The sequence below is a fragment of the Myotis nattereri genome (assembly GCF_964212035.1).
Source record: "Myotis nattereri genome assembly, chromosome: 16".
Classification (NCBI taxonomy): domain Eukaryota; kingdom Metazoa; phylum Chordata; class Mammalia; order Chiroptera; family Vespertilionidae; genus Myotis; species Myotis nattereri.
In genome coordinates this window covers 42,171,364-42,194,958 of record NC_138091.1, presented here as the reverse complement: position 1 = coordinate 42,194,958, position 23,595 = coordinate 42,171,364, and the positions used below count along the sequence as shown (strand labels likewise).

Below are 23,595 nucleotides of genomic sequence, written 5' to 3'. Positions count from 1 at the left end.
CGCGGGCGCCCCCCGCGCGCGCGCCCCGCGCTCCGCGCCCCGCGCCCCCTTCCTTCCTGCCGGCTCCTGGCGCTGGCCGGCGTCCCCCGGGAGCATCGCCAGCCCGGGAGCTGGGCCTCGGGGTTGCTGCGCGCGCCCCTCCCCGCCCCTCCCATGCAGGTAAGGGAAGGGCCCACCTTCCCGCGACCCGCAGTCCCAAACGGCCTGAACACGGCCGGATGGGTCTGATCTGCCCCCTACCGAGTGGCGCATGTTGGGTTGCAGAGCGATTTTGAGTGCTGCACCCAGATTCTATGCCGACCCCTCTTCGCTGGACACCCCTTTCTGGGCACTCTGAGGAGCGCTGCCCACCTCACAGCGCTGCTCCCCAGACCTACGAACGCAGTCTTCATTTTGTGTCCTTGAGTTCGTGCGAGAGGAGGGGGCCGACGGGCCCACCTTACTTCTCCTCTCTCCATTATTCTCATCCACTCCCCCGTGAGGCCTTACTGCGTTTGTTCCCACCCTCTTCTCGCGTCTGACACCCTGAAGCCAGAGAGAGAGAGAGAGAGGGAGAGAGAGCGAGCGAGCTAGGAGATGCGAGCTCCCCGCTTCTGGCCTGGGGTGGATGCCCCTCATTTTTTCATCCTGGGCCTGTGTCTCATGGAGGCGGTGATGTTGCCGGTGTCTTTTAACTTGGGGGAGGCTGCTTCCCTACCTCACCCTTCTCTGGGTCCCTGGGGAAGATGAGACTGGTTGGGTGATAAGTAATTCATCTGGGAGTCTGGTTGGTGGGGGAGAAGAAGGGAAGATGGGGGTGCCCCACTTGGGGGAGGAGGTGACCACCTGATACCCCCACTGTTGGCCGCCTGAGATGAGGTGATGAGTAGCAGCGGCAGTTGCTTTTGGAGGATGCTCAAGAGACTGTGGCAGTGACCACTGTTCTTCTGGAGCTTGGAATTAGCTTTGGCTATTGGGGGTGGTGATTGGGTTCAGGGTCCAACTGGGAGGGGAGAAGGGAGCCAGATCATAGGAACAAAAGGAGGCAGGGGATGGGAGATCCAGGAGTCTTGGCCAGCGAGACCTCTCCTGACCAGACGGACTTGCAGGACTTGAGCTCGGGTCTGGGTCTTGCCCTGGGCCTTTTCAGGTTCACAGGATATAGCCCGAGAGGGTCCTCAATCTGTGTTCCAGGTACCGGGACCTTTGAGTCTACTAGCTTTGAGATGCTGGGCTAGGGATGGTGGGTGAGCCATGTTGGGGGCTGCCTCCTTCGTCATTCCAGTCTTCCCTCCCACCTCTCACTCCAGACACAGAGCTTGGGGAGATCTTGGTTTGCCTCCTGCCCCTTCTCTGGAATCCTCTCTTTGCTCTGTCGTCCCTTGGACTTGGATCTGGGCCATGTCTTGGCAAGGCCGACAGGGGTCTCTCTGAGTTAGAGGAATGGGCCCCCAGTCTCTCCACTCCGTATGCTCACCAGGAGCCAGAGACAGATACCAGGTGCAAGTGACTTGGGGGCAAGGATGGAGGACGTCAGCTCTGTGCCAGCCTTTCCTTCCTCCCCAGCATTTCCTCCTCTGTGGCTGGCTCCCGTAATTTGGAGGGAGTGGGGGGGGGGGGGCAGCAGTATCACATGCCCCACCCCCTCCAAGTAGCTGCGGAGACAAAGGTTTGCTTTCCCTTCCCTAGGGGTGGCATTTTAGCTGTGTGTTTATAAATGGGGCCCAGGATTGGGGGGAGGGGGTGTAGTTTGTGTTTCTCCTTAAGCGGGGGAGGGGGGCCAGCTATAGGAGCTTGGGGGGGGGGGAGTACAGTCGGTGCCGAAGTACCAGCTGCTCTTTAATAATTAATTCTTCCTACTCACATCCCTTTGAGGAGGGATGTCTGGAACACGGCATCAGGCTCAGCCAGCCTGCTAGAGGACGCACTCCTGTTGGTGGGGGGGTGGGGGAGGGACTGCAAGGGGGGGGCGGTTCTTGGCATTTTTGGAGCACTGTCGCTTGCTCATGAATGAAAACCTGATGCAGCCTGTGAGGGGGCCTATTGTAGCCTATAGCCGACTTGGGCTAATTAAACTTTCTCTGCCTTTCTTCTCCCCTACCCCACCTCACCCCAGCCCCGGCCCCAGCCCTATCTTGAATGGGGACCCTGTCTGGTAGTGCTGGGAGGGGGTATCATTCTGCCTGAGGTTTTAGGGCAAACAGACCAGGTCTTCTGCCCTCTGCCTCTGCCTCCTCCCTCCCTCCCTCCCTCCCTCCCATCTCAACCCCCACCCCCCCTTTTTTTTTCTAGAAATAGCAGCCTCCTCCATCTGGTTTGTGCAGATGCCTGGAGCTGCGTCTGAGCAGACAAACAGAAATGGGCTGATTGCAAAAATGAATTTGTCAGCCTGGTGCCTTTTTTCCTCCCCTGTTGTTCCTCCCCCTCCCCCCACCTCTTAGTTTGGGGCCTGGGCATCCAAGTCAGCTACCCCTCATGGCTCGGAGAATCCCAGGCTTCTGGTGGCCCAGTTTGGGGAAGGTACAAGGCTGTGGAAGCTCTGGGAGGCTGGGAGAAATGGTCTCCCATGTCCAAGTCAGGAGAGGTCCTTTGCACCTTCGGACGGGATATCTGGGCTTGTAGCTTTCTGATGAAGTCTTTGGGGGCAGATATCAGGTTGTGGGCAGTTTCAGGTTCACAGGATTTGGTTCAGACAGCTCACCTGGCCGCCGGTGACCTGGGGAGGGACCCTGGCCACAGTGCTCAGAGCTTGGGCCTGTCTGTAGCAGGGCCAGAGCTGGTGTGTTTGAAGGCTGCCAGGTGGTGCTGGTTCCAGAGAGGCCCTCAAGTGGACACCTGACTCGCCAGGAATTCTGAGGGAGTTGTTTGAGGGACGAGATCCCTGCAGGGCAGCACTGTAAACTTGTGGCCTTTGGGGCATTACATGACTCAGGTATCTCCCTCACTTGTCTGCCCCTCTCTCCCCACCCTCTGCCAGAGTTTTTATTGCTCATGAATGGGGTGGGGAGGAGTTTTGCCTTAACTGCCCTGGCTTAGCCATGAGCTTGACAGGTGAGCGGCTTCCTCATTCCTTGCCCTGCCATTCTGGCTGGACGTTGGAGGTGGGTTTGGATCCTGGGGAGGGACAGGGGTCTGACTGAGAGAGTGGATGGGGCGGGGACAGGGCCCTGGGGTCTGCTTACTTGTGTCAAGGAAGCTGGGCTGCTCACTGATTTGCCATTCGGGAGCCACACAGCTCTTGGTCCCCAACTGCCCACGGAGACCCTCATGTAACAATACTTAGCCCTGATTTTTCTCTGGCCGAGGAGGGACCAAATAGCTCAGGTTTTAACCATCACGCTGCCCTTTTTCCACTTCATGCCCCACCCCAGACAAGAATCTGCACTTGTCCTGATTAGGCAGTGAATGCGGCTTTGTTTCCCGTGGAGGGAGGCCTCCTGGGCTGGTGGGAAGGCTTCATGGGGGTATTGGCAGCCACTCTGCAGGTGGACAGGGTCCAGGGGTCTGCTGCATCCTGCAGGGTGGGGAGGAATCCTGAGCTCTTGGGTGTTCTAGGAACCCCTCATTTTCTCCCCAGGGGGTGAGGATGATGGGGGCTCAGGACTGATACTGACTTAGTTTTTGTACCTTTGAGGCTGTGCCCCTTCTGAGCGTCCCGCTGTGGAGGTGTCTTTTATTAGGCAGATGGGCTGGGCCACTTGGGCTGCTGGGAATCGTGGGAATTTCTGAAGCTGTGTACCACAGCCCACGGGAAAGGGTGTGAGCAGGACTGGGCGCCAGCCCGGGTGGGCACAGGCTGGGCACGGGCTGAGCTGCCTGCCCACGCTGGCCCTGCCACAGCACCAGCAGCTCCACCTGCTGCATTCCTGAGGTTGGCCCCAGCCCTGCACAGCCTGGTTTGTCCTTGCCCCACACCTGTGCCTGTTGAGAGCCATTCAGCCCCTTCACTCTGCCTCCTCCCACCTCCCCAATCTGCGTGCACCTTTCTCCAGCTACAGAGTCCAAACCCTGTGGGTAAGAGCAAGCAGCAAGTAGGCCTATGAAGACTTGGAGTCTTCCTAGTGTGTGTGCATGCGTGCATGGGCATGTGTGCATGTGCGTGTGTGTGTTCTGTGTCCCCGCCATGGCTGACTGCAAGGCTATTCTGTTCCATATGGACCCTACTCCTGGGAATCCTTGATGAGAATTCAAGGCTTACTGAGAATTTTTCTTGCCAGGAGGAGGGGCTATCCAGAGGCAGGGCTGATTGCCTGTTCCTGGCTGGGAGCATTGTTAGAGCTTAAACATCCAGCTCCTCTCAGCCTCATCTGATCGCTTCCTGCTACCTCAACTTCACTGGGTTTTAGAGGGCTTACCTTCATTTGGAAGAAAATGAATGAGATCATGTCTGGGGTGGAAATGGGCCTTTTAGGGATGGGCTCAGGGGGTGGGTGAGTGTGTAGTATCTGAGGCTTGAGTACTGGCTCTGGGAGGAGTGGGAACAGGTTGTCAAACTCATGGTCTTTTAATACTGGGACATCCTCTGTTACTATATTACCCTACAGCTGGGCCTTTTGGTGCCTTTGTACAGACGGGAAAAATGTGTCTCTTATTCTGATTGGACTCAGCCTGGGTGACCCATGGCCTGGCAGGGAGACTACAGGCCGGATTTCAGACCCTGCACAGGGCACAACCTGTACAACACAGACAGAGCCCTGGGCTTCGGCCCTGGACCCAAGTCTGGGGGGCGCTGGATGTGGGGTGAACACCTCTGCCTTTCCGAATTCCTGGAAACAGCGTGGGTTATGTGTAGAAGAGGGTTTCCCTCTTTCCCTGACCAGTGGTTAAGTGGGGGAGACCAAGATAGAAGCACCTCACATTTCGAGAGTTGGCACAGGGATTAGAGAGTAGGAGGAGATGACACTCACCCGAGAGTCCCAACTCAGGCTGCTGGGGCTGGGATGCCAGTTTCTCCCGTAACCAGGGACTCCGGGTCAGCCCTGCGTCTCCCCACGGCTGTGGACAGAGTTCAAAGCCTCCCTGCACTGTCTCCTTTGTGCACATCCAGTCCCATTTGGGGGCCCTTGGGAGTCTATAAGGTCTCTCCACCTGGCAGTGGGCGCTGCCATTTGAAAAGGCGTTTATTTGGGAGGGACTGCTGTAGCCATTTCCCCTCCCTTGAGTGCTGGCAGCCTCACCAGTTAGAAAGCTTGGGTCCAGTTCTGCCGATTTCCTCTGTGCCCCTGGGCAGTTGTCCCTCCTTCTCTTCCCCAGGTGTAAACTGACAAGCTCTGAGGTCTTCAACTCCCAGATTCCTGAGTTGGGGACCTCTAACCCTGCTCCCTCTCTCCCCAGGGATGCCGTTTTGAGTGCCTGACTGCCTCCTCGCCCCGAAGGATGGCCTCGGATGGGCATTAGAGGCACAGCGGCCCCGGGCTCCTGTCCCGTCCGTCTGTCTGTTATCGTCTGTCTTTCTTGACATCACCGCAGCTCCATTCCCTCCCGTCCCAGCCCCCAACGCCAGCTTCCTGCAGGCCCAGAGCCGGCATGAACTCTCCCACCGAGTCGGGTAAGAGCTGGGAGGCTGGAGAAGGGCACCCCGGGTGGCTTTGGCTGCAATGGGCTGTGCATGTTGAGAGTCTAGGCCAGTTTGAGCTGTAAGGGAACAAGGGCGTCAGGAGTGGAGAAGCATTGCAAGAAAAGGACAGGTGAACCTGAAGTTATTGATCATGGTTACACCTGAGAATCGATGGGTCAGCAGTCTGGACTGGCCCTTGGAGGGCATGAGTCCAGCTCTGTCCCCATGCCTACCCTCTCAACAAGGGGGTCTTTAGTTTTAGCTCCTGTTCACCAAGGCCTGAGAGGGGGTGTGGAGCCCTGAGCCTCTCTGGGCCGCCTGGAGATGCTGTTGGAAGAAGATCCTACAATAGCTGAATGCCAGGCTTCCTTTTTGTGGTGGTGGCTCTCTTCCTGGTGGCATGGTTCTCTGTGACCCATACTTTCTTCTTAGGGGAGGTTTGCGGGGTCTTTGGCCTTGGTCTGTGTTGGGGTGTGTGGTATTGGGGTGGGTTAGAAGACTCTTGGCTCTCTCCTTTGAGTCAGGTCCACCACCCCTTTTCCGCTTGGGCCCTAGACATGGTAGATTCCTAATTTGGGGTCTTTGACTCTGAGATTTCCTATTCCTCTCCGCTCCTAGGAGCCTGCCTCATGCTGCCAGAAATAGTCTCTGGGTGGGACCCAGGCAGCTTTCTGTGTGGGTGGGTCTGGGTGTGTGCCCATGAGGATGTGTCCAAGTGGCCTGAGCTGGACCCTCAGGAGTTTCACAGGAGGGTCATGGGTCAGTGTGGTCAAAGTAATGACTGCCTTCTCTCCGTGGCCGTCTTCTTCTGTGCAGTCTTAAAGGCTCAGAGCCCTTCTTGCTCAACAAGCCTATCCTGTGCCCCACATCTTGGTCTATAGAGGTGGAGGGATATTTTTTCTTCTTTAGGGAAACCAGAGATGAAACCCATTTACAGGAGACACAGAAGCAGCACCAAGGAGGAGCCCAGGCCCCTCTCCTCTCCTTCGTCGTCACTTTGCTGGACTAGTGCTTTCTGTTGGGGGCCCCGGTGCTGACGATATGTGGGAGATGCCCTGAGCAGGGTCTTGGGGGCCCAGCAGACTCAGGGAAACTGGAGGTTGGTGGCGATGTTTGGCTTTGTGCCATTTGTTTTGGTCAAGGCTGCGCCCCCTTTCCTTCCTTTCCCTTCCCAGCACGTGCCCAGGGCATAGGCTGCAGGCAGAGGGGAGTGCCAGCTGGAGGAGGCTGCACTCCTGAGACCCACCCAGGCATCTCTGCCTGATGACCCCCTCGGGAGTTGTGCTTCCCTCTCAGATCCTCCCACCTCTGCCCTTGCCTTCATTCCACCTGTAGGGGCCGTGCCAGCTGTTAGACGTGGAGAGGTGTGTGTGATTCCCATGCTGGAGGGTGGGCTGTTGAGCTCTGACTTCCTGCCTCCTCCCCTGAGACTGGGCTGGTGAAGGGAGAGGAGAGCCTGGTGGGTTCTCATCACTCCCTTGCCCATCTCAGCTGGACACTGCCCCCTGGCAGGGTCAGTTGTGCCTGGGAGGAGTGCCATCTGGGCTACTATGCTGACCTGTCCAGGAGCCATCTCCAGTCACACCAGGCCTGGGGTCTAAGCCGTGGCCAAGGGAACAGAGCTGCCCAGAGGTATCTGTTGATGGCTTGGGAAGGACCTTTCCCTTAAGAAAAGGGTAAAATAATCAACCTTGGATGGATGAGGTCACTGGGCTGCCTTTTCAGATTCTGGTGGTCCCAGTTCCCCTTGCAGCTTTTCTGCCAGGGTTGGCAGGAGTGTGGTAGTGGCTGGGGCTTCCACCAGCCCAGGAGGCTGGCAGCCTGGGAGCTGCTGAGCCCTGCCAGGAGGAGCCTCCTGAGTGGGGCCTATAGAACGGCTGTGCCTTCTGTCTGGCTTTCCAGCTCCCCCCAGTAGGGGGAGATGCTGTCTTCTCGTGTTTGGGAAGGAGGGAGAGAAGGAGGGGAGTAGGGACTGGGGACCTCATTTTAGGACCATGGAGAGGCCTCAGAACTGGGGTCATTCCTTGGGAGCACCCCCCTGAGGCCCTTCCTGCTGGGTTTTCCTGGGGCTCCAGGACTGGCTCTCCCACTTGTGGTTAGAGCTGCTCCGGGGACAGCCACCTCCACACAGCTCGTCCTCTTCAAGGGGCCTGGCATCTGCTAATCCCAGAGCTCAGGGTGGCATCTGGGTTGGGGCTGCAGGTGCCCTGCGCCAGGCAGAGCCTTGGATACCATGTGCCTTTGGACTTCACAGAAGTAAAATGAAACCAGGTATTGTAGCTGGAGCATGTGGTGTCTACTTCCCCTGTGGACACCCTCCAGAGAGGCCCAGGAAGAGCAAGGGACCACAAGGCTGGGAGGGAGGTGGGCACCATGACAATGGTTAGTCCCCAGGGCCTGAGCACTCCCACCCTCTCCCAAATCCCCAAAGACTCGTTCCTCTTTCCTTAGGACACAGAATAACACTGTTTGGGGGTTCCCTTGAACTTCTATTAGTGCAGGAGCTTTCCTATTTGATAAGTCCTTGCTGACTACCCCCAACATGTGAGACCCTGAGCTCAGCCTGTGGGAAAACAGGAGAAAAATAGAAGGTGGTTCATCTCTGCTTTCCTAGCAAACAAGCCAGTGAGAGGGAGTTCTGGGTGAGGGGCGGCAGGTAGAGACTCGAGGCTGCTTGCTTCTGGGCCTTAACTCCCCTCCCTGGGTAGTGGGAGCTGACCAGCTTGCCTCCAGGGTGGGCCAAATGCCAGCATGTCACCTGGGTAAAGGCAGAGCCCATTGAGGGGGCTGCCCGCTTCCCTGAGGAGTCCACTCCCCGGTGTCTGGCTTCTCTTCAGGAAAAAGGGCGCTTGAGGAGTTAGGCTTTCTTTATTTTTCTGGAACTGGTCACTTTTGCTGCCCTCAGTGGGATTGAAGGACTGGCGGAATCTGCCCCCTGCCTGGGGTTGACCCGAGACCTGGGACCTAGGCCTGCTCTGGTCTTCTGCCTGCTGTTCTCTGCCCTGTCTTCTCTGCTGTTGCCCAGAGGAGAGGGCAGGAGTGAGGCCCAGTGTAGATGGTGACAGGCCCCAGGAGAAGGCAGCCAGGCTCCTTATCCGCAGCGTGGGAGGGAGACAAGCTTCATGACAACACCTGCCTGCCCAGCACCTCCCAGCATACTCCACACTTTCTCTCCTTCCCTTTCCCAGGAGGGAGGGAGGGCGGGCAGCTGCCCCCTCCTTTCTGGGTGACCAGAGAAACTGGGGCATGGGCGTGGGGTGGAGCCAGGAACCTCGGCGTCCTGCCTCCCAGTCTCCAGCTCAGGCTCTGCCTGTCAGCCCCTGGGGAAGGAGCCAGCCCTGAGGAGGAGAAAGTGGGTCAGAGCCAGTGTGGGCTGGGGGTCTGGGAAGTGGACTCCTGTTGTCACTTCTCCACTTAGGAGCCCCCAGCGCACCTCTGCTCACTAGAGATCGGGTCTGCTCCACTTCCTCTTCCCTGCTCCATCCTTGCAAAGGGATGGAAGGCTCAGATGGGATGGTGGGAGGAGGCAGGGTCAACCCTGAGGGGATGTGAAGATGCCAAAGTAGGTGTTTATGTTTTTCCTGGGCTTGGTTTCAAATGAGAGGGTTCAGCCAGCACCTAGCATGGGACCTGGCATATGGCAGCTCCCAGGCGATGCCAGCGGGCTCCAGCATGACTGGGCTCAAAGGGCAGGAGGAAACTGGAGGGCAGGCGGGCCTAATGTCTCTAGGACCCCAGGGAAGCTGGCACCCCACACTCCATCCGGGGTGCTCTTGGGCCAGCCCTTGGCTTTCGTATTGTACACAAAGCCAACCTTGCTTTCTTCCTCTGGGTCAGGCCCCACCCCAGTCTTGGGGTCCAGGACAAGGAAGCCTGGAGGAGCACAAGGAGCCAGGAGTGGGTTCCCTTCCTCGAGATGTAGGGGGTTAGGAGGCCTGACCCTAAGCCTCCGAGGGACGGAACAAGGTCACTGTGCTTTTGAGGGGATGGTGCTGGCTCCGGATGAGGCTCAGATACCCCATGTTTGGTGGGTGCTCTGTAAGGTTTGTAGGGTGACACATGGGGTGAGTGGGATGCAGGAGAGACATGAACCACAAGGAAAGGGGCTATAGAGCAGGAAGGATTAAGGTTAGGCATTAGGAAGATACTGTGGCATCATTTGAATCTCGGAAGTAAACAAAGACACTTGCTTCCATCCCAGCCCTCCCCTCTTATCCCCTTGGAACTGCAGAGGATTGTCTGGCTGTGTGTGACACTTCCCTTCCCACTCTGGCTGTTACTGTGAATCATAACAGTGCTGGGAACTGCCCTAAGCCCCTGGCGGTGGCCACTTCTGGATGCCCAGTCTCCTGGGTGCCCCTGTCTTCCTTAAGCAGAGGGTTTTCTCCTTAGGTTTCTGGCTGCTCCGGGTTCTGGAGGCCCTGCTTTGAATCATCATAACTGGTGACTTCCTCTCTTCCAGAACAGGGCTCCCCTGCCTACTCTCCCGTGCCTGGGGCAGGCAAGAGAGCCGGGACAGGGCCAGCCAGCCCTTCCGGTTGCTCCCAGCGTGGGTGGGTGGAGTCCTGGGCTGGGAGGGGCTATTTCTGGGCTTCCTGGAGTCTGCTGCCCGTCACCCCCCTGAGGAGACCTTGGCCTTCCCTTCTTTTTTAGAGAACCTGGTTGGCCAGGATGAGTTTGTGGTTGGGGGTGGTAAACAAGGTCCCATGACCTACCTTGAGGTATCCACCAATTTCAGACCCCTGTGGGGGTCCTGCTCTATCACCATTTTTCTAGAGCCTGCCTTGGCTAAGAAGCTGAGGCTTCAGATATTTGTTTAGGTCCTGTTCCCCCTTGCCCCCCAAATATACATCTTGCCAGCCAGTCTATATAGCCTGGGAATGCCCACCTCTGCCACCTGCCCTGTCAGTGTGCACCCCACCTGAGGCAGGAGGCTCCTTTGCTGTCCCTGGCTGGCAGAAGCTGGTGGGAAGATGGGCTTCAGGACCCACAGCCACTGTGTCCTTGGTTGGCCAGCTCCCCCCGGACTCCCGACAAGAGGGTGAGGTCATCCAGTCCAGGGAGAGGACAGGTGTCCCTGGCTCCATGCCTGGAGTTGGGGGCAAGAAGGGGCCAGGAGGGGGCTCCAAAATAGCAACTGTGACATCAGGAAGGGGGAGGGGGACACAGACCCAGGAATAACCAGGCTATTAAAAGGCTCCAGTGAGGTCAGGGGGCCAAGTGGGATCTCTGTACCAGTGGGAGGCACAGTCTGAGGAGAAGGGATGGGCCAGCAGTGGGCAGGGCAGGTAGGTATCGCCAGTTCTCACGGGGCACCAGCCCAAGGTCCCAGCAGCACCCCAGAACAGGAGCTGACCTGTCAGGTCTGGGACTGGTGAGGAAGGCTGGATGCTGGCAGCCTCTTGATTCTTCTTAGAGGGCCTCCAGCCTCAAGTCTGCTCCTCTCTGGGTACCTGTTAATAGAAACCCTGGGACAGCTTCGCTCTGTTGTGCAGGCGGCAGTGGGCTGTGGCAGTTAGAGCTAAGCAGTCTAGCCCTACCATTTAAGCGGCTATATGACCAAGGGGGAGTGACTTCCGCTCTCAGTGCCTTGGTTTCCCCATCTGCACCTATCTCCTGAGGTCATCATGCAGAATAAATGAGGTGATGTATGTGCTGCTGTTAGCATTCCACCTGGCACACTGCAGGGGAGAAACTACCTGTGCTCTGGGAATGGGCAGGTGCGCCCAGGTCCCCTTCCCTGGGCGGGGATGAGTCCTGTCCAGGTAGAGTCTCCTGCCCCCTAGAAGGAAGCAGAGCAGCCGCCAGAGGTGATACCCCAATATGTTGAAGGAAGCTGCCACTTAGCTGCTGCCCAGGGGTCTCCATGTTGGTTGAGGGGCTGAAGAGGCACCTCTCAGCTCTGAGGGAGAGCAGAAGTTAAACAAACTTCTATCAAGCTCTTAGAAGAACTCCAAGAAAGATGCAAGGTTAGGCCAGGTGGCCCTGTCTGCCCTCTTGGAGACCTCTCCTGTTCTAAACATGCTCTGGATGCAGGAGGGAAGATAGAGGATGGAGCTGTGTTTTGGTCTCCAGCCCCTCGCCTGCCAAGAGCAGCACCAGAGCTGTCCCAGATGCATGGATCCTCCAGTGCTGCCCTTCCCCAGCCTAGCCTCTGGCCACCAGGCTCTGTGGCCTTGGCCCTGAGTGCAGGCCCTCCCCTGTTCCCATCCCCCTGCCTGGCGCTTCCTCCTGGGGTGGAACGCGCCTCCCCCCATGGGGCCTCCGCCAGGCCCTGGCTCCTGGCAGCCAGCCTGCAGCTCCCTGAGCATGCTCCACCTATTTATAGACAGGGCCCTCCCCCAACTGCTATTTCAGTCTCCTGCCAGCTGCCGGCGGCTCATTCGGGAAGGAGGAGCACGGAGCCGGTCCCAGAGCTGTCACCCAGGGCTGGGAGGGAACACACAGAGCCCGCCTGCCTGCTGAGCTCCCCTTCCTGTCCCCTGAGTGCTTTGCCATACTCCAGCTCCTGAGAGCTGGGGACAGGCCGGTGGTCCAATGCCCCTCTAGGGGCGAGCTGGGCCTGGAGCTCTGGGGCCTCCTGGCTCCTCCTGCTGCCAGGAGTGCCCAGGCCGGATGAGGCTGAGGCGCCGCCCCAAGTGCGGGTCCCAGCAGCAGTGGCCTGAGGGAGCCCTTGAGCCGTGAGGGCCTGCCCGACCACCTTCCCCTTGGCTGATTCCCGCCTCTGGCGGCCCCCTCTCTGGCATGCTGCTGGTGCCCAAGGCTCAGGGGCTCGTGGAGATGCTGCAAACCATCTATGAGACGGAATCCTGTTTCTCAGCAGATGGGATGTCAGGCCGGGAACCATCCTTGGAAATCCTGCCTCGGACCCCTCTACACGGCATCCCTGTGGCAGGTAAGTGCCTCGGTGATCCCACCTGTCCTCTGCCATTGGGCATCCTTGTCTCTGGGGCTGAGTATCTGGCTCTGAGCCTCGCCCAGATAGGGTCTTGCTTAGGGGCTTTGTGTTGAGAATATGGGTAGTTAGGGAGGTGGGATTTCCTGCCCTCCCTTCGGCTGCACTGTGCTGCATCTCTTCAAGCCCCTTTGGCCTCCAGCAGGGTCAGCCTTGCCTGCTGGGGGCTGTGGGTTGCTAGAGGATCCTGGCCTAGTTGGCACCATGGTGAGAGGGGAGGAAGTGGGTCAGTGACCTGCCTCCAGGCTGCCCGCCCCCCAGGTCTGGGCCGGGGCAGAAGCCATAGCTGAGTGTGCACACAAATAAAGGCTGCCTTAGCTCCTCTGGCTGGGTTCTGAGGAGCAGAGGGTCCATTGCAGTGATTTCTGCAAGTCCCTCGTCAGGAGTCCCCTGGGAATCAGACACCTAAGGAGGAGGCTTGTGCAGCTGTGTAGAGTTGGGCAGAGGCTGGCAGCTGGGATATCAGGGGGCCTTTGCTGCCTTAGGTCTTTGCTCCCCCATATTCCTCCTTCCCCCAGGCCTTGGTTTGTTCCCATCTCATGAGGCCAAAGAGATGCCTTCATACAGGCTTGGGGACCCCCTAGCCCCGCCACCTTCTCGGCAGGGACTTTTTTGGCTCTTGGCTGGGGGTGGGGTGCCCTAGAGCTGGGCCACTCCTTCCTTCCCTCCCAGGAACCTGTTGGCAGCATCAAAGCCTTTCTGGCACAGCCTTCCCACCAGGCCGGCACCACAAGATGCTTCCTCGAGGGAGGGGCCTGCTGGATCCACGCCCGCTTGGCCCCTCCTGACAGTGGCTTGGCACTTGGGTGTGGGTGTCTGTGTGTGTATGTATGGGGAGTCTTTGCCTCTGGGTACGTGGGCGTGGGTCCCAGGCTTTGAATTGGAAGGTGGGAGCTGGTGTGATTTGGCTTTAAACCATCCAGGGATAAGGTTGCAGCTGAATTGACATGTGTCAGAGGGTGACTGTTTGGGCAAAATTTGGAAAACCCTTGGAATAAGGCTTGCCATCTGCCTGGGCAGGGATGCCCATGTAGTCTCCTAGGGTAGGGGCACAACCCTGGGCACCAGCCCTGCAAAGTCCCTACACAGTCCCCTGGGAGGGAGTGTAACCATGGAGGGCTGGTCTAGTCTTGGTCTACTTGAGTCGATAGCTCTGGCTAAAGACCCTACCTGCTGACCCCTATCCCAAAGCCTCCAGCAGGCAAGGTGGTCTCTTGGGAAGTAAAGGACTGACTGCAGAGCATCTGTTTGGGGGCAGCTCTACCCCATTTGGCAGATGCCATGTCCGTTCACCCCTCCTGCCCTGTTCCCACTGTCCCTTGCCTTCCGGCAGCAGCTGGTGGTCAGACTGAGGTTTCCTCCTCAGCATGTTCTCTCACCTTCTTTCAAGCTAAACCCCAGAATCCTTGCAGGTTGGACCCCCGCTACCCACATCTCTTCCCTAAGACTGCCTAGACCCCCCCCCCGCCAGTCTCTCTCTCCAGGTCCCTGTCTCCCCTTCGTCCCCCCATGGCACACACTCTGCCTAGCCTTCTGCGCGGTGGCGGTGGCGTGGTCCATGCTGGCAGCAGGGAGGTGTGAGTCACCTCGGCGGCTCGGGGAGAGGGCTAAGAATGTTCTCCCCTGCGCAGCTCTGATGCCGTGTCTGTGACGCGGCTGGGGACAGATATAGGCCGGGAGCTCGGAGGCCTTGGTTTTTTTTTTTACTCTGGAATGTAAATAGATGTTTCAAATAGAAACACTTTAACCTTTGGGTTAAAAAAATTCCACCCTGGATAAACATGGCCATGAGGGCCCAGGCACCCTGGTCTCCCCTCCTCCCCACAGTGTCTTGACAGGATGCAAGAGCAGGAGGCTGAAAGAGCAGGTGTCCGGGGATGCTTTCTGGGCAGTGAGTGTTGCCAGTCCTCTGCAGCTGAGGGGCTGGGGAGTGGGGCTTTCCGGGGTGGTCTCTGCCTACTCCAGCAGCAGGTATGGAACCCCATTTTAGGGGCATCCATTGCTCTCTGGCTCTCTTGTTCACAGCCGTTTCCCAGCTTTAGCACAGTGCCTGGCACATGGATGAATGAATGATGCTTGAGGCGCTGGCGTCCAGGGCTGATGGCAGGATTCCTAGGCTCTATTCCGGGGCTTGGCCCTCTGGGTAAATAGACAGATATGGTTGCCCCAGTGGGTGAGCCAGAACCTTGGCAGACGGAGCCCGTGAGGGATGTGGGGTTCTCTCTGCTGCTCTTGCTTGAGGAGGGGTACAGGTCATAGCTTAGGTCTCGTGCCATCTTAGGTCTTCCTTGAGGGATCCCCCACAACAGCCCAGCACACAGTGGGCACCCCCTCATCTAGGCCTGGTCCCAGCTTGGGGAGTCTGGGAACTTGAACTCCAGGGTGGGATTCCCCAGAATGCAATGCCGGGGCATCCCCTGCCTCCCTTCTGTGAGCCCTGGATTCCCCTCTGGCCTGGACTGGGCAGGATATTCTGAGCAGGCACGGAAGAGGAGTCTCCTTTCCCAGCCAGGAGGGTGTGCATCCTGCTGATGCCAGGAAAAGATGCTGTGGATATTGGGAGTTTGAGAAGTGCCGTGGATTGGCATTGGGGTTTCCCCTGGATATTATTCACATTCTTCAGACCATACCAAGCTTGGCTGGGTGTGTGGGTGTGTAGGTGTAGGGTGTGGGGAGGGAAGGAAGGGTGAGACTGGTGGGAAGAGAATTAATACAGTGTACTAAGTGACGGGATATCAGGTGCTTTCCTTACCTTACCTCTTCTAGGGAGGTATTAATAGCCAGGTTGTATAATTGAGAAGGATCAGAGAGGTTAAGGAACTTGCCCAAGGTCACAGAGACAGCTGGGATTCGGATTCAGGTCTCTAGGGAGGGCCACTGCCAGCGCACACAAGAAGAGCTCCTATGTGCAAAATTTAAAAAGTGGCCCTTTTTCAGATAGATACCTTCATGCCAGAGGGCATGGCCTAGCAATTGGACCGTGGGCTGGATCTCAGCCCCAGCTTGTCCCTTCAATCAGGTGCCCTTGTGCAATGTATAACCTGCACAACCGTATGTGGTAGGCCTGCCTTTGTACCTCCAAGTTGTGCTCCTAGACAGTAGAGACCAGTCTGGCCTTGGGGGGACTTGTGAGGTTTCAGAGAGGAGATTGTTTTCTAAAAATACTGGGGACCACTTGGTCAGCTGTTTCCCTTCCTGCAGGGATTTCAGCCCAACAGGAGAAGGGAGCTCAGGAACAGAGTTGCATACCCCGTCCCTTCAGACAGCCTTCCCTGCCCCCATTCCCTCCTACCTCAGCCCCTCTTCTTGTTTTTGAGACCCTCAGCTGTCCCTTCCCTGCTGCACAGCTGCCAGATAGGAAATCCGATTAACTGTGTCCACACACACAGCTGTAACAGCTGTCAGGTTGGCAGCAAAAATGAGTGCAGCCGCCCCGGGACACTGTGAGAAAGTAGTTTGCAAACTTTCAGTTGTGTCAGAATTACCAAAGGAATATATTTCAATGCAGGTTCCCAAGGCTTGCCCCCACCCCCTCCCTCTCCGAGGTTCGGATTCTTTAGGGCAGCCCAGAACCAGCGTGGTAGCACATCTCTGGTGATGCTGATGGGAGCAGACGCAGGCCATGCTTGGAGTAAAGGCTGTGTGGAGAGGGATCATGTGGACAGTGGTCATGGGGCCCAGTAGCCGCCGGCGGGTGTCACCAGCATCCCTGGAAGGCCTCAGTGGGCTTTCAGATTCTTGAGAGAAGGGCCTAGTGCAAAAGGAGGGAGGTTGTTACCCCAGTCAGAGTCAAATCCAGCTCTTAGCAGCCTGGCAGTCTGGAGAGGGAGGATGTCTTGAGACGCTGGGGAGCAGGTGGCTAAACCCCAGCTGGGGTGGGGGATTTTGGCAAGTGGCCAGGTGGGCAGGTGGGCAGGCCGCTCTGTTGGACGTTCAGGGCTGGGTTATGTCCCGAGGCCCCTGTTGTCCACCCCAGGTGTGGAGTGAACATTCTCCGCAACAGCTGCAGACTGTGAATGGTTATCCTGCCTTTTAATTGCCCCTAGCACGGTGCCCAAGTGTTTCCTGGAAATGGCTGGGCTGGGAGAAGTGAGTCTCCTTCTCCCTCACGTGGCAGCCCAAGATCAAAGCCGACCTCCATTCTCACCAGTGAGAGACACTTTGTGCCTTCCACTTGGGCTCTGGACCCCCAAGGCTGTAGAGGCACGGTCTGCCTCAGGGTTTCTGGGGGTTCCATCCACTTGGCTCCCTTCTCCTATGGCTCCCTTCTTTGGTGTTTTGGGGGCCCCAAGACCCCTGGATCCTTACTACTGACTTTGGCTCCTTACTCCATCTCTCATTAAATTCAGGAGCAGCCCTCAAGATTTCTCCTGTTTTTTTAGTGGGAGGTAGAGAGCCAGAAGCCCTGGCTGGCCCTGCCCCTCCTTTCCAGGTGTCGTTGGACACATTTCTTACATCTCTGGGCCTGCTGTCCTCCTCTGTCACCTGGGGAAGTTAGTTGCCGATTTGCAGGCCCTTCCTGCACTGTCATTCTAAGAGTTTCTGAAGTCAGTTCGTGTTGCTTCTGCCTTGCAGGAAGAGGGGCCAGGAAGACGTGGAATAGTACTGGGGAGGGAGGTGTCGCCTGCAGCGGGCGCACTAAGGTTAGAGACCAGGGAAGACTTTCTGGCTGCTCGCAACTGGGGCCTGAGAGCAGGGCTCACCACTCATGCCCATCTGCGCTAAATAATGCTCTTGAGGGAGAGAAGGGATTCCACCGCTATGGGCCGCGCCGCAGAGGACAGAGAGGCCTTTCTGGGAGGTAGCGGGGCAGGAGGGAAAGCCTGGAAGAGCCACCTGTGGGAAGAGTCTGTTCCCAGAGATTCCTTCGGCAGCGCTGGGACCCAGCTGCTGGTGACTCCGGCGTGTGCTGTGCGTGGCCCAGGAAGGGCTTTGATTGGGACAGGGCCACAGTGGCCTTGGGATAGTCTAAAATGAGAGCGCTAAAGCCTCCCTCCTCCTCAGAGGTCGGAGTCTGACTTCCTTGGAGTTCAGGTGGTCTGCGACTCTGACCCCACGTCATTCTAAGTATTTGATTTCATTCACTTTAGAAACATTCTGAGAAGTGGTCCGTAGGCTTAACTAGATTGGCAAAGGGGTCCAGGAAGTGTCAGGAGTCATTCATAACAGCCCTGACGAGCACCTCTGAGATTTTCCCAGGCCCTGTGCCAAGCCGCTCTGCCTGTTCTCTCCTGCGCCCGACAGCTCTGGGCGGTAGGTGCTGTTCTTACTCCCATCTCACAGATGCCTGCACGGAGCACGGGGAGGTCCTCCGCCCCTTGTCCTAGGAGGTGGCAGAGCCTGACTTGAACCCTGGTCTTCTTACTCCAGCCCTTGTTCCTACCCATTATGTGCTGCGTGTTACATGAGGCGTTGTGAAAATTGCTAGGTGAGAGTCCTCCCAGTTTGCACATGGGGAAATGCTGTCTGAATTGTGGTAGAACCTGTTGAGCCTAAATTGGCCTCACTCATCACGTAAGGGCACAGAAATAGATCATGGGAAACCATCCTTAGTGGGGAGGGGTCATCGGCGTCACGGGGAGGAGTGTGAAATGCTGTTCTTTGCCTCCTACCAAAATCCCTCAAAACCGGCAAAGGGACAAGAGCCTTTTCCCCTTCTCCAGAGGGACAGAGTGAGGTCATTAAACATTTCAGGAAGCTGCTGACTCCCCAGCCTGCTCCTGAGGGTGCTGGTGCTGGTAGAGGTGCTGCCCTCCAGGGTAGCCCGCCAGCCTGTTGCTCTCCAGAGGGGCCGTTATTTAGGTCTGGGGGTGCTGAGCACCTGGGGTGCCCGCACTGGAGCCGGGCTGCATAGGCTGGTGTGTAGACGCTGCACAGGCTGCCTGAGCTGGGAGTCGGGACACTTGGTTTTGAGTTCCTGCTCCTTAGCTGGTGGAATTTCCTGCACAGGAGCCTAAGGGTCTTGGTTTCCTCATCTGTGTAACAAAGGGATTGAAACAGATGATCTCAAAAGCCCCTTTCACCCTCTCTCCTCTCTCCGTAGGGTAGCCCCTCAGATCCAGGGCTTCTCAGCAAAGTCTCATTTTGGTCCCGTGTAGACATTCCAAACAGCTTAGTGCACACCTCCCTCAGCGTCTACATTCACGTGGTCGCCTCTTCTTCCCCCGACTTCTGTGGCTGGTACTCCTGGGGGAGGGTCTCTTTAGAGCCAGCGGTTAAGCTTTTTAGGTCTGCCGGGCAGGTCCATACACTGTGCTGCCCTGCGGCCTCCAGGGCTTCTCCAGGGAAACGAAAGGCACCATGTCCCTGCTGCCAGTGTTTGGGCCACGGGGATTCTGGAGTTGGTGACGTCCCCAGGAGAGGGCTTGGAGCTGGAGCATGGCCGGTGGTGTGTTCAGAGCAGGAGGAAGGCGTGGCCTGGACACTCTCTTTGTAGTCTAAGGCCGTGCCGGCAGTTGTCCCAAAGATGGCCCCCAAGTACCTGCCTTATCTCCCCCCAAGGATCTAGGCTATCTGGTTGTGCTGCCCAAAGAATCTGCTGTGGGAGCCCCCAATGGACTAAAGGGGTTCGTGGAGAGGCAGGAGGCCCAGCTAGATGGGAAGAAAGTGTCACTAAGGTCTCGCCATTGCCCAGTTGTGCCCAGGAGCTGGGCAGGGAGGTTCCTTCTGAGCCCGAGCCTGGTATATGTGGGGTCATTGTGATGGCCAGAAGTACCCAGCCCTGCCCACCCAGCTGCCTGGCTGGGTTTCTCCACAGGGGTAGTGTTGGTCAAGCCCGCAGAAGGCCAGAGGACAGGATGGTGCTAGCTGCTTGCTCCCAAGGCCACCATTCCCAGGAGAAGGGGTCAGAGTCCCCAGGAAGGAGAGAGTCTGGAGCAGGGTAGACAGTGCTCCCCGCTGTCGGAGATAGCTGTGCAGGCTGTCTGGCTTACTTTCTGTTCCCTACAGCTCTCTGTCAGAAGGAAGTAGTGGGGTGAAGGGAGGACCCAGGGCCTTGCCCTTCCACGCGACCCCACACTTGGCCTCTCAGTGGTCTCCTTGCTGGCAAATTCCCAACTGTCTTCTTAAGGAACAGTGTCCTCCAGCCCACTCTCTTCCCTTCCCAGAGGTCCGCGCACCTTTCTTGGTCCACCAGGAGGCGATCAAGAGCCTCTTCTCATGACACACCCATTTCTCTTCCAGGCACTTGGTTCTGAGGGCAGCCACTGCACCTATTCTGCTCATGCCAGTCTGGCAGAGGGCACAGATCCTTGAGGGGGTGCAAGGCCAATTAGGCCCCAGATCTTGTGCCCAGCAGACTACATGCAGGGGCTCAGTGCCTACCCCCCCTACCCTTTCTCTGATTCCAGCTGCTCAGCTGCAGCCCCTTCCATCTTGGATGGAGCCAGGTAACTACCTGGCAGACCCCTGGGGTGCTGTATCCTGTCCAGGCTCCACAGGGCCTGCGGATTAATAGTCTCCAGTCGCCCGTGCTTCCTGCTTGCGTGGGAACAATGCTATGTGCCGGAGCCTGCTGGCTGCCCCACCACCTGCATACCAATGGGGCTGCAGCTCTAACTGCAGCCCAGGGCCTGGCATTTTGGTGGCAGCAGTGATGGTGGCTGTGAGGGAGCCGTAGTGGGAGATTCCCCTCACCTGAGCCCGTGCCCTCTCTGCAGGGCTCCTGCAAGGGAAGCCAGAACTGCCAGGAGCCAGGAGAACTTGGACCCCTGCCCTTCTCTGGGCGGGCGGCTGGCATTGGCTCCTGCAGCCCCGACACTGCTGGGAGCAGCGGGTTGAAGCTTGTCCACCTTTGGCTGGAGTGTCCCGGGCTTAGCCAGGCTTACCTAGGAACATAACTCCCCAGCCAGCTTGGGCCTTTATTTTAAAGTTTCATTTTAAAAAAGTTTTTACTGATTTTAGAGAGAGAGGATGGGAGGAGAGAGAGAAATATCGATCTACTGCCTCCTGCAGGCCCCCACAGGGGATGGAGCTGGTAACCCAGGCATGTGCCCAACCAAGAATGGAACCAGCGACCTTTCGGTGCATGAAACGACACTCCACCAACTGAGCCACACTGGCCAGGGCAGCTTGGGGCCTCGCTGGGTGTTTCCAGAGCTGAGGAGACCTGAGGCTGGCTGCTGGCTGCTGCCACCCTGTTTTGCACCCTGGATGGTGCCGGCCACCTCCAGAAATGTCCTGGTGCTGGGACAGAACATGGGTTAGGAGGAAAAGTAATGAGTGTGTGTGAGTGTGTGTGTGTGTGTGTGTAGCCCCACCCTCTTGGCCACATCTGGCCACTCCTACAGATGTGGCTCTGGCCTCCTGACCGCAGAGTCGTCAGTGTGGCTGGCGGGCAAACCACAGAGGAATGTGCCTCGCAGTGCTTGGGGGAGAAGGGACGATGGGGACTGAGAGAGACTTTCTGCTCAGGCTTCACCTCCCCTCCCCCAGTGGATCCCAGAGGCCATATTCTGGCATGAGGGTCGTCAGCCGGCCTAGCCCCTGCCTTGGTGACATTCTTTCAGATCGAGGCCCATAGACTGACTGCACAGGGTGTGGGAGCCTCTCTTAGCTCAGCCCTCCACCTCCACCCCTCCGCCCCCCGTACTCCTGATGAGGGGTTGGGGGGAACCTGGGCAGAAGCCTGTTCACGAGGGCAGGAAACACTGGCAGCCGCATGGATATTGGGGTCCTTTCTCCTCCAGGCCTGGGCAGGAGTGGGCCCTTGGCATCCACTCCCTGTGGCCTCCCGGGGCTGGAGTGAGGAAAGTGAGGGCTTTCTTTGGAGAAAGAAATGAAAAAGAAATAAGATGGGTTGGCCTTGCCTCTCTCACTTCCTCCTTCCCAGGCAGTGGTAGCCGGCCTTCCCTTTGCTGGCGTCAGGAGGCTCTGTGGGGTGTGGGCTGGGTTGGGGCTCCTTGCTGGTGCGGTGTTGGCCCTGGCAACCACAGGGCAGTGATGGGAAGTGACATTCAGTGACCGGAGGACAGTGTGTGTCTAGGGATCAAGAGGTTGAGACTTAGCCTTCCCATTGGAACCTTCTGCCACTCCCTGGGCCCATCAGCCCATTGTCCATATGGGGGCCTGGACCCAAGGTCTTGGGACCCAGCAGGCCCTGGACTCCTTTTCCCTTCCCAGCAGGTTGTCCCTGGGACTGGAATTCTGAGCTTTCTGCCTCAGCTCCAGCCCGCTCCCCCCCCCCGGCCCCCCCCCGCCCCCCCCCCCTATTACCTTCTTCCTGTCTGATTCCCCTTCCTTTCCTGTCTCCTCCTCCCTCCTCCCTGTGCCTGCCCTCCTATTCTCCCATTCTCTCATTCCCTCCTCCCCCTAGGCACAGCTGCTGTTTGGCTCACTCTATATATAGCGGCATTTTCAGGGTAATTACAATAAAACTGTTGAAAGGAGATAATCCAGCAAAGGAAGCCAGTCTGATTCCCAGCCCCCTCCTGTCCCTGGCTTGGTGCAGCGCTGCACCCCCTTCCCCCGAGGCCTCCTGCTTCCACCTCACCCCCATTCCCGTAGCCTCTCCTTTCAGCTCCCATAGCTGGGTGTGGGGAAGAGAAAATGGAAGCGGGTAGGGATGTCTAGAGGGTCCCCAAGGGCCTCTCCTGGGTGTACTGAGGGCCCTGGCGGCCAGTCCTGTCATTTCTAGAACTGACCTCTGTGCCTCAGTGTCTCTTCTAGTACAGACTTTCTGGTGGGGAGTGTGTGGTGTTGAGAGGTGAGGGAGGAGGCACAGGAAGGACAGGAGTTATATCCTGGTTCATCGGTCACCTGGCTGTCTGTCTGTGGTCATATTAATTAGTTAAACCTCCTGAAACCTCAGTTTCCTCATCAATAAAGTAATTCATATAAAACACCCAGTGGCATTAACTGTCAATGACAGTAGCACGTTTTGAGCACTCACAATCTTCGAGGTACTGTGCTTCATGCTTATGCATCTTTTCTTATTGAAGTGTATGGGTTCTACCTCATTTAACTGAGGCAGAAGGCTTTATCCCCAGAGCAGAGGATTTGACTTCCCATCTCTCTGTTCTCTCTTGGTCCAGTCGTCCTTCCTGCCTGATAGCTCTCTGGGTGCCGGGCATGGCTGCCAGGGCTTAGTGGGGTCTGGGATCAGGCCTCCTGACCCCTTTCTGTCTCTTCTCCCCACAGTGGAGGTGAAGCCGGTGTTGCCAGGAGCCATGCCCAGCTCCATGGGTGGCGGGGGTGGAGGCAGCCCCAGCCCAGTGGAGCTGCGGGGTGCTCTGGCAGGCTCTGTGGACCCTGCACTGCGGGAGCAGCAGCTGCAGCAGGAGCTCCTGGCGCTCAAGCAGCAGCAGCAGCTGCAGAAGCAGCTCCTGTTTGCTGAGTTCCAGAAACAGCATGACCACCTGACACGGCAGCATGAGGTCCAGCTGCAGAAGCACCTCAAGGTGAGCGAGGGGGGTGCGGGGGGGCCCCCCAGACCTCTGACCCCCGCCTGGACCTGCTCACCCTGCCTCCCCCTGCCCCCGCCCCTGTGCCTTTGCAGCAGCAGCAGATGTTGGCAGCCAAGAGGCAGCAGGAGCTAGAGCAGCAGCGGCAGCGGGAGCAGCAGCGGCAGGAGGAGCTGGAGAAGCAGCGGCTGGAACAGCAGCTGCTCATCCTGCGGAATAAGGAGAAGAGCAAAGAGAGTAAGGCCTGGGGCCTCCTGGGGCCAGCCGGGACTCCTGTTCGTCTCCCCCAGGCCGTGGGGTCCTGGCCCGAGCACCCAGGTCAGCTGTGCCCTGTCCCACAGGTGCCATCGCCAGCACCGAGGTGAAGCTGAGGCTCCAGGAATTCCTCCTGTCGAAGTCAAAGGAGCCCACGCCAGGCGGCCTCAACCATTCCCTCCCGCAGCATCCCAAATGCTGGTAATGACCCTTGGCCGGCATGGGTCGCAGAGGTGCCCTGCTCAGGGCCTGCCTGCCTGCAGGCTAGAAAGAGGTTCCTGACCTAAAGCCATATGTGGGCCCTGCAGTCCCTCCTAGGAAATCCCACTCCTGGCTTCTCTCGCTTCCCTCATCAGGATCCATTTTTCTATCGCTGCACACAGTGGGTATTCATAAACGTAGAATGCTAGGTGACAGGTGATGCCTTAGGGTCTGTCTCTGTCCCCTAG

General features: G+C 57.8%; 2 protein-coding genes across 6 annotated transcripts in view; one reads left to right on the top strand and one right to left on the bottom strand.

Moving 5' to 3' along the window:
* Nucleotides 1–252, bottom strand: part of HROB (homologous recombination factor with OB-fold) — a gene marked incomplete at its 5' end in the record, with an annotated part of 29,048 nt that extends 28,796 nt beyond the window's left edge. Inside the window, one exon of the mRNA XM_081108959.1 lies at nucleotides 241–252. Coding sequence (XP_080965085.1) covers nucleotides 241–252 — 12 coding nt within the window. The remainder of the gene's footprint in view (nucleotides 1–240) is intronic.
* Nucleotides 1–23,595, top strand: part of HDAC5 (histone deacetylase 5) — a 34,295-nt gene that overhangs the window by 325 nt on the left and 10,375 nt on the right. For 3 of the 5 annotated variants that reach the window (XR_013996976.1, XM_081109785.1, XM_081109783.1), the window contains exons 1-4: nucleotides 11,920–12,431; nucleotides 22,629–22,888; nucleotides 22,987–23,128; nucleotides 23,233–23,347. Coding sequence is in view for 3 of the 5 variants with exons in the window: in XM_081109785.1 (XP_080965911.1) it covers nucleotides 12,281–12,431; nucleotides 22,629–22,888; nucleotides 22,987–23,128; nucleotides 23,233–23,347 (668 nt within the window). In the remaining 2 variants the exon portion in view is untranslated. Of the gene's footprint in view, nucleotides 1–5,313; nucleotides 5,528–11,919; nucleotides 12,432–22,628; nucleotides 22,889–22,986; nucleotides 23,129–23,232; nucleotides 23,348–23,595 lie in introns of those variants that run through there. The other 2 variants (XR_013996975.1, XM_081109784.1) reach the window with 1 other exon arrangement.